The sequence below is a fragment of the Eulemur rufifrons genome, chromosome 14 (assembly GCF_041146395.1).
Source record: "Eulemur rufifrons isolate Redbay chromosome 14, OSU_ERuf_1, whole genome shotgun sequence".
Lineage (NCBI taxonomy): Eukaryota > Metazoa > Chordata > Mammalia > Primates > Lemuridae > Eulemur > Eulemur rufifrons.
Window position 1 is genome coordinate 1,090,072 of NC_090996.1, and position 13,481 is coordinate 1,103,552.

General features: G+C 47.1%; 2 protein-coding genes across 3 annotated transcripts in view; both read left to right on the forward strand.

Annotated features, from left to right (window-relative positions):
* The window catches only part of SRCAP (Snf2 related CREBBP activator protein), a 35,342-nt gene extending 30,886 nt beyond the window's left edge, over positions 1 to 4,456 (forward strand). Inside the window, exon 33 of one of the 2 annotated variants that reach the window (XM_069486026.1) lies at positions 60 to 3,082. In XM_069486026.1, coding sequence (XP_069342127.1) covers positions 60 to 2,729 — 2,670 coding nt within the window. In that variant the 3' untranslated portion in view covers positions 2,730 to 3,082. Of the gene's footprint in view, positions 1 to 59 lie in introns of both variants that reach the window. The other variant, XM_069486025.1, reaches the window with a different exon arrangement.
* Positions 3,656 to 6,431, forward strand: TMEM265 (transmembrane protein 265). The gene is made up of 3 exons (XM_069486053.1): positions 3,656 to 3,714; positions 4,758 to 4,928; positions 6,072 to 6,431. The coding sequence occupies exons 2-3, from the start codon at positions 4,761 to 4,763 to the stop codon at positions 6,231 to 6,233; spliced, it is 330 nt and encodes a 109-aa protein (XP_069342154.1). The 5' UTR covers positions 3,656 to 3,714; positions 4,758 to 4,760; the 3' UTR covers positions 6,234 to 6,431.
* Positions 6,432 to 13,481: the final 7,050 nt, after the last annotated feature.

Consider the following 13,481-nt stretch of genomic DNA (forward strand, 5'->3'; position numbering starts at 1 on the left):
TACTCAATCCCTGCCCTGCTTACCTCTTCCTGACCACCTCTGGGCTCTGTTGTTGGTAGGAGCAAGTGGAAGCTGCCCGCAAAGATCTGGACCAAGCCAAGGAGGAGGTGTTCCGCCTACCACAAGAGGAGGAGGAGGGGCCAGGGGCTGGGGATGAGATTTCCTGTGGGACTGTTGGAGGCAGCCACCGACGAAGTAAGAAGGCCAAGGCCCCTGAGAGGCCAGGAACTCGTGTTAGTGAGCGTCTCCGTGGAGCCCGGGCTGAAACTCAAGGGGCAAACCACACTCCTATCACATCAGCCCATCATACCCGCAACACCACCACGCCCCCGCGCTGCAGCCCTGCCAGGGAGCGTGTTCCCAGGCCAGTGCCTAGGCCTCGACCCACTCCAGCTTCAGCTCCTGTCCCTGTCCCAGTCTGTGTCCCGATACCCATTTCAGCCCCAAATCCAATAACCATTCTTCCTGTCCATATCTTGCCTTCTCCACCTCCTCCTTCGCAGATTCCTCCCTCTTGTTCTCCTGCCTGTACCCCTCCTCCTGCCTGTACTCCTCCACCAGCTCATACCCCACCACCAGCCCAAACCTCTCTCTTAACTCCTTCATCTCCTCTCTTGCTTGGTCCACCTCCTGTCCTTGTCTCTCCTTCAGTCACCAACCTGCCCTTGGGCTTGGGGCCTGAGGCAGAACTGTGTGCACAGGCGTTGTCATCTACAGAGTCTTCGGAGCTGGCTGGCATGGCCAGTCCTGAGACCTCCTCGCTTGCTCTTGTGCCGCCTAAGGATTTATTGCCAGTTGCTGTTGAGATCCTACCCGTATCAGAGAAGAACCTTTCACTTGCCCCTTCTGCACCTAGCCCAACCCTCGAGGCTGGCAACGTCCCTAATGGTCAAGAGCAGGAGATCCCAGATTCTGCTGAGGGGACCATCCTCACAGTGCTGCCTGAAGGTGAGGAGTTGCCCATGTGTCTGAGTGAGAGCAATGGGCTGGAGCTCCCACCCTCAGCAGCATATGATGAGCCACTTCAGGAGGCATTGGAAGCTGACAGGAACTCAGAAGAGCTGGTGGAGGCCCAGACCCCAACCTCCAGCCCAGAAAAGCCACAGGAACTTGTTACAGCTGAGGTTGCAGCCCCATCAACCTCATCTTCGGCCACTTCCTCACCTGAGGGTCCTTCACCTGCCCGACCGCCTCGGCGTCGCACCAGTGCTGATGTAGAAATTAGGGGTCAGGGGGCTGGTCGGCCAGGGCAACCTCCAGGCCCCAAAGTGCTCCGCAAGCTGCCAGGACGGCTAGTAACTGTGGTAGAGGAAAAGGAACTGGTGAGGCGACGGCGACAACAGCGGGGAACCACCAGCACCCTAGTGCCTGGGGTCTCTGAGACTAGTGCCAGCCCGGGAAGCCCATCTACCCGCAGCATGTCAGGGCCAGAATCTTCACCTCCCATCGGGGGGCTCTGTGAAGCTGCTCCTCCATCCTCACTGCCCCCTCCGACCCAGCAGCCCTTCATAGCTCGTCGTCACATTGAGCTGGGGGTGACTAGTGGGGGCAGCTCAGAGAATGGAGAAGGGCCGCTGCTTGCCATCACCCCACCTGCTGTGAAACGTCGGAGGGGGAGGCCCCCCAAGAAGAACAGGTCTCCAGCAGATGCTGGGAGAGGTGTGGATGAGGCATCCTCATCCACCTCCAAGGGAAAAACCAATGGGGCTGACAAAGTCCCTGGGGCTGAAACCCTGATTGTTGCAGAGCCTGTCCTGGGACCCCAGCTTATTCCTGGGCCCCAGGCTCTTGGACCCCAGCCAGTTCACAGACCCAAGCCCATCATCCTGTCACCTGTGGAGAAAAGAAGGCGAGGGCGGCCCCCTAAGGCACGAGATTTGCCCATGCCTGGGACCATTTCCTCTCCAGGGGATGGCAACTTAGAGAGCCGGACGCAGCCACTTCCATTACCACCACCCCTGCCACCACTCCCACCACTGCTAGCCTGTCCCACAGCTACTGTTACCAACACTGTCACCACTGTCACCATTTCAACATCCCCACCCAAGCGGAAGAGGGGCCGACCTCCCAAGAATCCACCATCACCTCGGCCTAGCCAGCTACCTGTCTTGGACCGTGACAGCACTTCTGTCCTTGAAAGCTGTGGATTAGGGAGGCGGCGGCAACCCCAGGGCCAGGGGGAGAGTGAGGGTAGTTCCTCTGATGAAGATGGAAGCCGCCCCCTCACCCGCCTGGCCCGCCTTCGGCTTGAAGCAGAGGGAATGCGAGGACGAAAGAGTGAGGGGTCCATGGTGGTGGCTGTTATTCAAGATGACCTGGATTTAGCAGATAGCGGGCCAGGCGGGATGGAATTGACACCTCCTGTGGTCTCATTGGCCCCAAAACTGCGTTCAACCCGGCTGCGTCCAGGGTCTCTAGTCCCCCCACTAGAGACTGAGAAGGTGCCTCGCAAACGGGCAGGGACCCCAATTGGTGGGGGTCCTGGGCTGGCAAAGCGGGGCCGCCTACAGCCCCCGAGTCCCCTGGGGCCTGAGGGTTCAGTAGAAGAGTCTGAGGCTGAAGCCTCAGGCGATGAAGAGGAAGGGGATGGGACCCCACGGCGACGGCCTGGCCCCCGCAGGCTTGTTGGGACCACCAACCAAGGGGACCAGCGTATCCTGCGCAGCAGTGCCCTTCCCCACCTGGCTGGCCCTACTATTAGTCACAGAGGCCGCAAGGCCAAGACGTGAGTGGGCTGCCCCTCCACCTAGGCTTTCCACCATGGCCGCTCTCCCTCCAAGACCAGGCCTGACTCTGTTAACCACTACTTGAAGTCTTTTGAGGGGGAAAGCCTCCAGGGAGACATAGGGGCCTTCTCCCTTCTTTCCACCAAAGTAGGGGGTAGGCAACTGGTTGTCGTGGAAATGGGGCTCATCACAATCCCCCTTCCTTTCCACCCCACATGGCTGGGCAGTGTTAAGGGTGGCAAGATAGTGTCTGTCCCCACCCCCTTGTACTTGATTCCCCAGCTATCTTTCACAGCCCACCACCCTTAGGGGAAGGGGGAGGGGCTTCTCTACAATGAGGTTTTTCTTTTCTTCTTTTTTTTTTTTTTTTTTTTTTAAGAAGAAAAATAATAAACTTAGTTTCTGTACGAGCATCCGTGTAAGGAGGCTTCTGATTTTCTGGTCTGGTGGAGGGTTGGGTGGGAACTTGGGCATCATTTTCCTCCTCTCTCGATCTTGCAGAGACTCCAGTACCTGATCTGTAACCTGAGATTATATACCTTTAAGGCAGAAATCTCTACCCAAGAAGAGGGAAGATTGGCAAATCTGATCTAGTAGAGTGCCTTTCCCTAGTTTCAGCTTTAAGGCACTCAGACGTTTCCTCTCCCTCCTATTCCTTTGGTCCCTGGACTTTCCCTCGAGCTCTCAGATGCCTCAGACTTCTCCGTTTTGCCCTCTTGCTCAGGTGCTTCCTTTCACTCTTCCAGAGGGCAGGCTTCCTAGCTCCAGTTGCTCCATCCTTTGGCCCTCCCCTGCTCTCCATCTAGTCAGACTGGTTTCAGTCAGCCACACCTCCTTTCCCAGCTCCTGGGGTTCTTCAGGTGGCTGGCCACCCAACCCCACCCCTGGGCTTGGCTTGGAGCCCTGAGTCAGCTCCCTCATACCACCCAAGCTAAATCAAACTGGAGGCAGGAGCCGAAACTCACAGTCCCTCAAGGCCTATAGCCAGGTAAGAGCCCCTGTTCACGTTTACATTCTCTGACCAACTCCCTGGGCCCTCTCCTTGTGGTGTTCTCCCCTTGCTAACTATGTCCTGTTTACCTCATCTACTTCCTCATGTATACTCAACCTGCAGCTTTTTGGCATACATCATTCTTGCGTCTCTGCTTGTCTTGCCTCTTTCCCCCTTTCTATCCTTCGTTAACTTGTGTTCAGGGAACCACAGGTGGTTCAATTTTGTCTAGGTTGTAGGGGAATGGTTGGAGATGAGGGTGTAAAGGTGGTTTGATGCCAGAGCTTAGGGGACCTGAGAAATAGGGAGATGAGAAATAATTAGGTAGGGCATCATTATTCAGGTTTTTGTGTGGGTAATGAGGTCATTTGGACCTCATGTCCAACGTGTTAATCTGATTGTGTTGTGTGGCCTGGGTTAAAATGAAGAGAGGAGGCAGCATGGAGACAGGATAGCAAAGGAAGCCCCAGTCTGGGGAAGTAAAATCTTTCTGATGTTCAGTTTCAACTGTAAAAAAGGGACCCTTTTTCCTTTCTTTCCTTCATCACCAGAACTGTGTTTTTGTGTGAAATGGCTACTCTGGCTGAAGTGGGGTACAGGGCCTAGGGCCTGTTCTCTGACCCTTCAATACCCATGCGGCAACCTCTGGGGAATTTAAGGGAATTTTAGGGCCTTTTGAAATACAAGTTAAAATCACTTAGTCTCAGATTCATAGCAGCTTTGGAGAGTCTGTATGTCTCTCCTGCTTCTTAGTGTGCCCCTGTCCGTTTGCTTCTTCCTATTTGTAGAAACAGTAAATAATGCAGATAATGCTATGTTCACATTGGCTTGCCTTCAAAGACTCAGAACCTTAGCTCAGGAAAAAGGATTCTAGCCACACATTTCCTCTCCTGGTCTATGAGTCACTAGAGGAATTCCCCAGTAAGGCAGCATTCCTGAGAGTTGGGCTCGGCCAGGAAGACAGAGGGGTGGAGTCTGAGCAAGCTAGGCCGAGGGCTCAGTTGTTGGGCTTACGAGTACCCTGACTGTGTCGCCCACAGGTGATGGCGGACGAGGAGAAGGCAGTGGAGACCTTGGTGGGGAATTCAGAAGCTGCTCATTCCCCATCCCCCATCCGCTGCTGCTGGCTCCGCCTCCGCTACTTGGCAGCTACTAGCATTATCTGTGGCTGCTCTTGCCTGGGAGTCATGGCTCTTGTATTTGCCATCAAGGTGAGGAATGCAATTCCTATAGGAGGGGGTTTGGGGGAGCGGGTGTAAGGCAATGGTTTCCTATATCTGATCTATCCACACTGATAAACAGTTACTAAATTAATACCTATCATTGCTTGGCTCTGGGCCTAGTGCCAGAAATAAGAGTAAGATATGGTTCTTGCCATGGAAGGACCCATAGTCTAATGAAAGAGATGGCAGTGAAAATGGGTAATTACTAGAATGTGGTTTGTCAGTGCCATGGTAGAGGAAGCACAGGGGACTCTGGGAGCCCAGGAGGGTATATATGTGTCGTTATGTATCTGTGGTGGAGTAGGTAACTGGAAAGGCATCCTAGGGGAGGTGACAGTAAAGTAATGTTAATGGATGAGTGAATAAGGGTGAAAGGGTATTCCAGGAAAAGGGAGCAGTGTGTACAAGGCCTGTACTATTCAGCACGGCTGGACCAGTGAAGAATAGTGAGAGGTGAAGCCAGACGACCCAGATTTCCAAGCGCCTCCAATTCTGTGCTTAAGAATTTTGACTTTGTCTTGAAAGTACTGGGGAGACACTGGAGGGTTTTTGCAGGGGCGGGGGATGATATGGCCAAAACTTTGAAAGTTTTAGAAAGATCCACTCAAGGCCTACACACGGTGGGTGAATTGGAGGGGGCAAGACTGGAGGCAGCTGAGCAGTGATGAGAGCAATCTCTTCACAGATTAACTTAAACATCATGTTGGAATTTTCTTAACCGTACACGTATTTTTCTGGGCTTCATTAGGGCAAAATCATAAAAAGGCTCCTTAATGATGAAAAAGATGAGGCCCACTGGGCTATGAGAATGAGGTGGTGTTTGGATGTGAGGGAAATACTCCAGGCTCACTGTTTCAATGTGGGATGTGTAGCAAAGAATGGGGAATAAAAGAATTGGAAAGTACTTTCCCATATGTGATCTTGTAAGCTACCCATGGCCACACTGAAAAGCAGGACAGAGATGGGTACCGCACTTTGCAGATGAGGGGTGAGAGACATAAACTGGAAAGGGAGGTGGAGGGTTTGAGAGTGAGGTTTTGAGCTGTGCCAGGGATAAGGGACTAAAGTGGGACAATGGGCACTTTGGGCCAGAAGCAGGGAGAGAACCTAACTAAGAACCTGCCCCCACAGGCGGAAGAGCGGCATAAGGCAGGCCGGTCCGAGGAGGCAGTGCACTGGGGGGCCCGGGCCCGGAGGCTCATCCTTGCCAGCTTTGCTGTCTGGTTTGCTGTTCTCATTCTGGGCCCCATGCTGCTGTGGCTGCTCTCCTACGCCATCGCTCAGGCTGAGTGACCCTGGGTGGCCTCTGCTGAGAGCCAACCAAGACCTCCTGGATCCTGCAATGTGGCATTGCTAGGGTCCGGTGACAGTAGTGGTCCTCCCTGGCTGGAAGGATGGGGTCTCTCTCAAGGGGCTGTGGAAGAGCTCTTCTGGCCCTTTACAAAAGGAGAGCAGCAGCAGAGACTGACGAGGGGAGCTCAGCCTGCTCTGTTCTTTCCGTGCCCGCTACCCCCATCTCCCCCACCCCACCCCACCCCATCCTAGGGGCCTCCACCCGAAGGAGGGGTTGAAGACCCGGTCTAATTTTATTAGAATTTGTTTTGTAATAAAAGCCTTTTTTAGTGGTGAAATTCTCCTGTCTAATTGTTCTTCCCCTGCTTTCCCTTGGGTGCTTGGTGAGAGCCAGACTGGACATCTGACTGATGGCAGAAGCCTGCATCTCACCTCACCTAGGAGCTTCAAGTGGAGGAAATGATTTTATTAGTTTTCTTCTGGAAGTTTCCCTTCTTGGAAAGACCCCAGCTCTCCTCCCTTATACATCAACAGAGACCCTGAGGCCTGAGATGAAGAGTAGTACCAGCAGCTGCTATTTATTGAGTACTTACTGTATTCCAGGCTATTCTAAGCACTTTATATTTCTTAACTTCCTTCAGTCTTCACAATCATTCAATAGTAGAGACCATTGTTCTCATTTATAGTGGAGGAAACAGCCAGATTTGCCCAATATTACTCAGCTAGTAAATGCAGAGCTGAGACTGAACTTAAAACAGTTTGGTTCCAGAGCTGAGAGAGGAGTGAAAGAGTTGGATAACAGCAACAACCACCCTGTATGTGGAGATTTGTATGATTATAATGAATTTTCACATTCTTTATCTTGGGCTTCATAACATTTTAAACATTTTTAAAAATTGTGAAGTATAACATACACAGGAAAGTACCTAAAACAAGTATACATTTCAATAAATTAACACAAAGCAAACTTCTGAATAATCACCATTCAGTCAAGAAATTGAACATTGCCATCACTCCAAGCCTCTTTTACAACCCTCCCAGACACTGCCTCCTTTCATCCTATAGGTAACTACCATTCTCTACTTCTAACAATGTAGTTTAATTTTGTTTGTATTTGAACTTTATATAACACAACCAAGTATCAAGTATTCTTCCTATGCCTGGCTTCTTAACATTGAAATTCATCAATATTTGGTATAGCTGTAGTTTTCACTGCTGTATAGTATTCTGTTACGACTCTATCACACTTTATCCATTTTCTGTTAGTGGACTTTGGGATATTTCCAGTTTGGGGATATTATGAGTCATACTGCCATGAACATTCTTGTACATGCCTCTTGAAATACATGTGCCTTGGCCGGGCGCGGTGGCTCACACCTGTAATCCTAGCACTCTGGGAGGCCGAGGCGAGCGTTCGAGCTCAGGAGTTCGAGACCAGCTTGAGCAAGAGCAAGACCCTGTCTCTACTAAAAAAAAAAATAGAAATAAATTATATGGACAGCTAAAAATATATAGAAAAATTAGCCAGGCATGGTGGCGCATGCCTGTAGTCCCAGCTACTCGGGAGGCTGAGGCAGGAGGATCGCTTGAGCCCAGGAGTTTGAGGTTGCAGTGAGATAGGCTGATGCCACGGCACTCTAGCTCGGGCAACAGAGTGAGACTCTGTCAAAAAAAAAAAAAAAAGAAATACATGTGCCCTGGAGATGGGATTTTTGGTTTACCTCACCATAATTCAGAGCCCAGCACAACACCAAAAGGAATTAGAGATGTTGCAAACTGAAGAGAGGAGATTAGAGGGGTTCCAAAGTGCTCTAAGAAGGAAAAGTGTAGAGAGTCCATTGATGGTTCTCTAGAAGCCATATACAGGGCGGTGTTCTTGACCTTGGCTTCACAGTGGAATCAACTGGGAAGCCTTAAAAAGTAGTCATGGTCTGGGCATGGTGACTCACGCCTGTAATCCTGGGCAACATAGCAAGACCCCCGTCTCTGCAAAAAAATTAAAAATTACCTGGGTGTAGTGGCACATACCTGTAGTCCTAGCTACTTGGAAGGCTAACGATCACCTGAGCCTAGGAGTTACAGGTTGCAGTGAGCTGTGATCAAGCCACTGAACTCCAGTCTGGGTGACAGAGTGAGACCCTGTCTCTTTAAGAAAAAAAAAAAAACTTATGCCTGAGCTTTACTTCCCACAGATTCTGATTTACTTGGTGTAAGGTGCTGCCTTCGCATCAAATTTCTCAAAAATTTTCAATTGATTCTAGTGCACATAGTTTAAGAACTACTGATCCCTAGATATGATTTTATTGGATTTACTCTACTAATTCCTAAATCTTGAAAGAAGGGTAACACATTTTAGAAAGATTTTTACGGAAATTTTTTATGAGCCAGTGTTTGATTAATCAGCACCTTCAGTTTACTAGAAGAGACTATCCCATTCCCCCAAAGTGATTAAATGAGTTCTTGGGGTTTGTTTTGTTTGTTTTGAGATGGGGTCTCACTCTGTTACTCAGGCTAGAGTGCAGTGATGTGATCATAGTGCACTGCAGCTGCAAAATCGTGAGTTGTACCTGATCCTCCTGCCTCAGCCTCCTGAGCAGCTAAGACTACAGGTGCACACCACCACGCCCAGCTAATTTTGTTGTTGTTTGTAGAAACGAGGTATCACTATGTTGCCCAGGCTGGTCTCAAACTCCTGGACTCAGGCAATCCTCCTGCCTCGTCCTCCCGAAGTGCTGAGATTATGGGTGTGAGCCACCATACCTGGCCTCTTGCTGTTTTTTAACTCTTTATTTTGAAAGCATTTCAAAATGATAACAGTAGTACAGTAAACTCATGTATATTCTTCACTGAGATTTATAATTTTTAATATTTCACCACATTTGCTTTATTGCTGAACCATTTAGGGATAATTTACAGGCTCTTCATCCCTAAATAATTTCTAATTTGATGATTTACTAAAAACAACTACATTTGCTCATGTAACTACAATACAATTATGTACTTTAGAGAAGTTAGCATTGATACGATGTTTTCTGATATATAGTCCATATTCAAATTTGCCAGTTGTCCCAATAACATCCTTTATAGAATTTATTTTTTCTTTTAGGGTCTAGTAACACTCATTGTATTTAGTTTTCATGTCTCTAGTCTTCTTCAATTTTGAATAGTTCCCATTCTTTCTTGTCTTTTATGACACTTAAAAATTTTTAAAGAATTTTATTTATTTATTTATTTTAGAGATGGATCTTGCTGTGTTGCCCAGACTGCTGAGGCCTTGAACTCCTGGCTTCAAGCAATCCTCCTACCTCAGTCTCCCAAGTATCTGGGACTACAAGCCACTGTGCCTGGCTTTTATTGACATTTCTGAAGCAAGGCCAGTTGTTTTTAGACTATCCTTCAATTTAGGTTTGGCACAATGGCTCATGCCTGTAATCCTAGCACTTTGGGAGGATGGCTTTAGCCCTGGAGTTCAAGATTATAATGAAATATGATCACACTATTGTACTCTAGCCTGGGTGGTAGAGTGAGACTCTGTCTCTAAAACAAAATAAAAATTAAAAAATAAAAACAAATAGGATATCCCTCAATTTACGTTATTATGATTAGATTCAGGTTATGTATTTTTTGGCAGAAACACTACATAAGTTGTCTATCTTCAGTCCCCATCCATCAGGATGCATATGATGTTGTTTTATCCTCTTATTGGTAATGTTAGCATTGACAACTTGGTTAAGGTAGTTTCTGTCATATTTCTGCAAGTTAAAGATGCTTTTATTCCTTTTTAATTAAAAAGTAATCTATAAATATCCTGCTCCTGAGCAAATTTTAATGCCTATTAATTTTGCCCAAATCACTTATTACTGTGAGGCTTGCAAATGTTGATGTTCTACCTACCATACTTTCTACATTTTTAAGTTAGCATCGTACTATAAAGAAGGTCTTTTTCTCCTTCATTTACTTAAAATTTTTAGCATCAGTTTGGTCTCTGATTGTTCAATTATATCCATTACTGTCATTATCCTTAAAGTGTTTTGTTGAGGTATAATTTACATACAGTAAAACACACAGATCTTAAGTGTGCAGCTTGATGACTATTTTTATGTAAAAATACCAGAGTAATCACCATCTAGGTGAATAGAACATTTGCAGCACATCAGAAGGCTCCCTCCTCTCATTATTTTTGTCCCTGGTTTTGACCAGTGGACACCCAGTTCCTGTGTCCTTTTTTTTTTTTTTTTTAAAGACAGAGAGTCTCACTCTGTCACTCTGCATAGAGTGCAGTGGCATCATCATAACTCACTGCAACCTTGAACTCCTGGGCTCAAGCGATCCTCCTGCCTCAGCCTCCCGAGTAGCTGGGACTACAGGCATGAGCCACCTTGTCCGGCCTCCTGTGTCCTTTTGATAAGTCCCCCATCATTCTTTACTTTCTGGCACAAATTGCTCCAGACTCATCTTGTACTTTCCCTGCTGAACCCTGGAAATTGACCATTTCTCCCAAGGTGCCGTGGTTCCTTTTGATGCAGGGTGTGCCCCAATAAAAGGAGGAAAGCCCCCTGAACTTGCCAAGTGAGTTCCTGGCTTCATGCAGGAATGAATTAGAGAGTGAGCCAACTAGCACAGAAGGTTTATTGAGATACAGACAGTCAATAGATTCTACTCCACAGAGTAGGGGTCCTCTCCGGAGCAGGAGGGGAACCCCTTATGGAGCAATGGTAAGGTTTTTATGTGTTCAAAAATCCTGTTAAGGAATAGTCATATGTGACCATCATTGTCCTAGGCCATAAAGGTTAATCATAAATTGCTGTCACAGAAAGGTAAGTACAAACTGTAAGGCATCCGGCTTAGTACTTCATCCATCCTCAGGTGGTCCTGGGCTGGCAGCCTGCTCACTACATCCCTATTCAGGGTGGTTAGGGTCTGGGATGGGTCAAAATGGCTGCACTTGGGAACTCTCCACCTTTCTTTTCTGCTTTATCCCCACATTACTTTTACTGGGGACTGTTATGTAGAAATCAGTATGTCGACACTAGATATACTCATTCTACTGGGATGTTTTTGCTTCTGGGCCCTTTCAGAGGTCAGAGCTAGAAAATACCTAATTTTATCTATTTGAAATCTATCTTTAATCATTCCTTCAATTTCAATTATAGGGTTCTTCATCGCCTTCCCCCATTCCAGATTCCATATCCCACACTAAGAACCTTGGCTCATGAGTACGTCGATATGTTTACAAACTTACTCAATTCCAGAATAATTATCCCATTACATTAGGTTATTAAGTATGAAATATCCAATTTCCTTAAGTTTGACAGTTGATATCTCTGACATTTCACTTTGACACTTGTTTGTATTGTGAAGGTACAACCTCAGTCTTTCAAACACACTTTTCGGCTTGTGATTATCTTTCAAATTGTTTTTAAGAGCAATTTTTGTGAAACCATGGAAAAGTAAAAAATTCGTGGCTGGGCGCGGTGGCTCATGCCTGTAATCCCATCACTCAGGGAGGCAAAGGCGGGGGATCGCTTGAGGTCAGCAGTTCCAGACCAGCCTGAGAAGAGCAAGACCCTGTCGCTACCAAAAACAGAAAAAATTAGCCAGCCGTGTTGGTGCATGCTTGTAGTCCCAGCTACTCGGGAGGCTGAGGTAGAAGGATCACTTGAGCCCAGGAGTTTGAGGTTGCTGCAAGCTAGCCTGATGCCACAGCACTCTAGCCTGGGCGATAGAGCGAGACTGTCTCAAAAAAAAAAAAAAATCGTGTTATTTTCTTTTTTTTCTCTTTTTTTTTTTTTTTTTTTTTTTTTTATAATGAAAGGGAGGGGAAGAGTTAGAAGGGAAGGGAAGGGTCTTGTTATTTTCGAATATCAGTTCTGTTGTGGAACCAATGCAGCACAGACAGCTTGAAATATCAATGAAGTGTTTGGGAAGGATGTGGCTAATGAATGCACAGTACGTTAGTGATATGATCTGTTCTGGTGATTTTAATCTTGAAAATAAGCCATGTGGGTGACCTGAGACCAAGGTGGATAATGATGAGCTGAAAGCTGTAGTGGAAGCAAATCCATCTCAACGTATGCATGAATTAGCAGCAAGGTTTGATGTTACTATTCCAACAATGTTGGACCATTTGAAACAAATTGGCAAGGTAAAGAAGCTGGATTAGATGGGTTCCACATCAATTAGACGAGTGTAAGAAGAGAAATTGTTTAGAAGCTTGCCTTTCTTTACTGTCACGACATAAAGGCAAACCATTTCTATACTGTACTGTTATATGTGATGAAAAATAGATTCTTTTTGACAATTGCAAGTGTTTGGCACAATGGTTAGATAAAGATGAAGTGCCGAAACAATCCAAAACAGAATATTCTTCAAAAAAAAGCTAATGGTGTCTGTTTGGTAGTCTGGCACTGGTATTATCCACTACAGCTTTATGAAACCTGCTCCGTTGATTACAGCGGACATCTACTGGAACCAGTTGGATGAAATGATGAGGATGCTTGCGATTAAGCAGCTGAGATTGGTCAATAGAGACAGGCCAATCCTCTTACAAGACAATGCTCTACCACCTGTAGTACAAACAACACTGCTCAAACTACAGTAGCTGGACTTGGAAACTCTGTCATCCACCATATTCACCAGACCTTGCACCAACTCACTACCACTTCTTCCAGGCTTTGGACCACTTCTTGCAAGGAAAAATATTCCATTCTCAACAAGCTGTGGAAAATGCCTTTCACGATTTCATCACCACTCCTTCTCCAGGCTTCTTTGCTGCTGGCATAAACAAGCTACCATTAAAATGGCAAAACTGTGTCAATAGTTTAGGCACATACTTTGATTAATTGTACTCCTTCGTTTGAGATATAATAAACTATACTTTTTTTTTTTTTTTTTTTTGAGACAGAGTCTCACTCTGTTGCCCAGGCTAGAGTGAGTGCCGTGGCGTCAGCCTAGCTCACAGCAACCTCAAACTCCTGAGCTCAAGGGATCCTCCTGTCTCAGCCTCCCGAGTAGCTGGGACTACAGGCATGCGCCACCATGCCCGGCTAATTTTTTCTATATATATTTTTTTAGCTGTCCATATAATATCTTTCTATTTTTAGTAGAGATGGGGTCTCGCTCTTGCTCAGGCTGGTCTCGAACTCCTGAGCTCCAACGATCCGCCCACCTTGGCCTCCCAGAGTGCTAGGATTACCGGCGTGAGCCACCGCGCCCGGCCTAAACTATACTTTTGATTCAAAATCAGAC

What these genes read in the sequence shown, in the direction of transcription:
- TMEM265 (XM_069486053.1), top strand. Translation starts at nt 4,761, where the DNA reads ATGGCGGACGAGGAGAAGGCAGTGGAGACCTTGGTGGGGAATTCAGAA. An exon ending in CTCTTGTATTTGCCATCAAG is followed by an intron (nt 4,929 to 6,071) that starts GTGAGGAATGCA and finishes CTGCCCCCACAG; the next exon opens with GCGGAAGAGCGGCATAAGGC.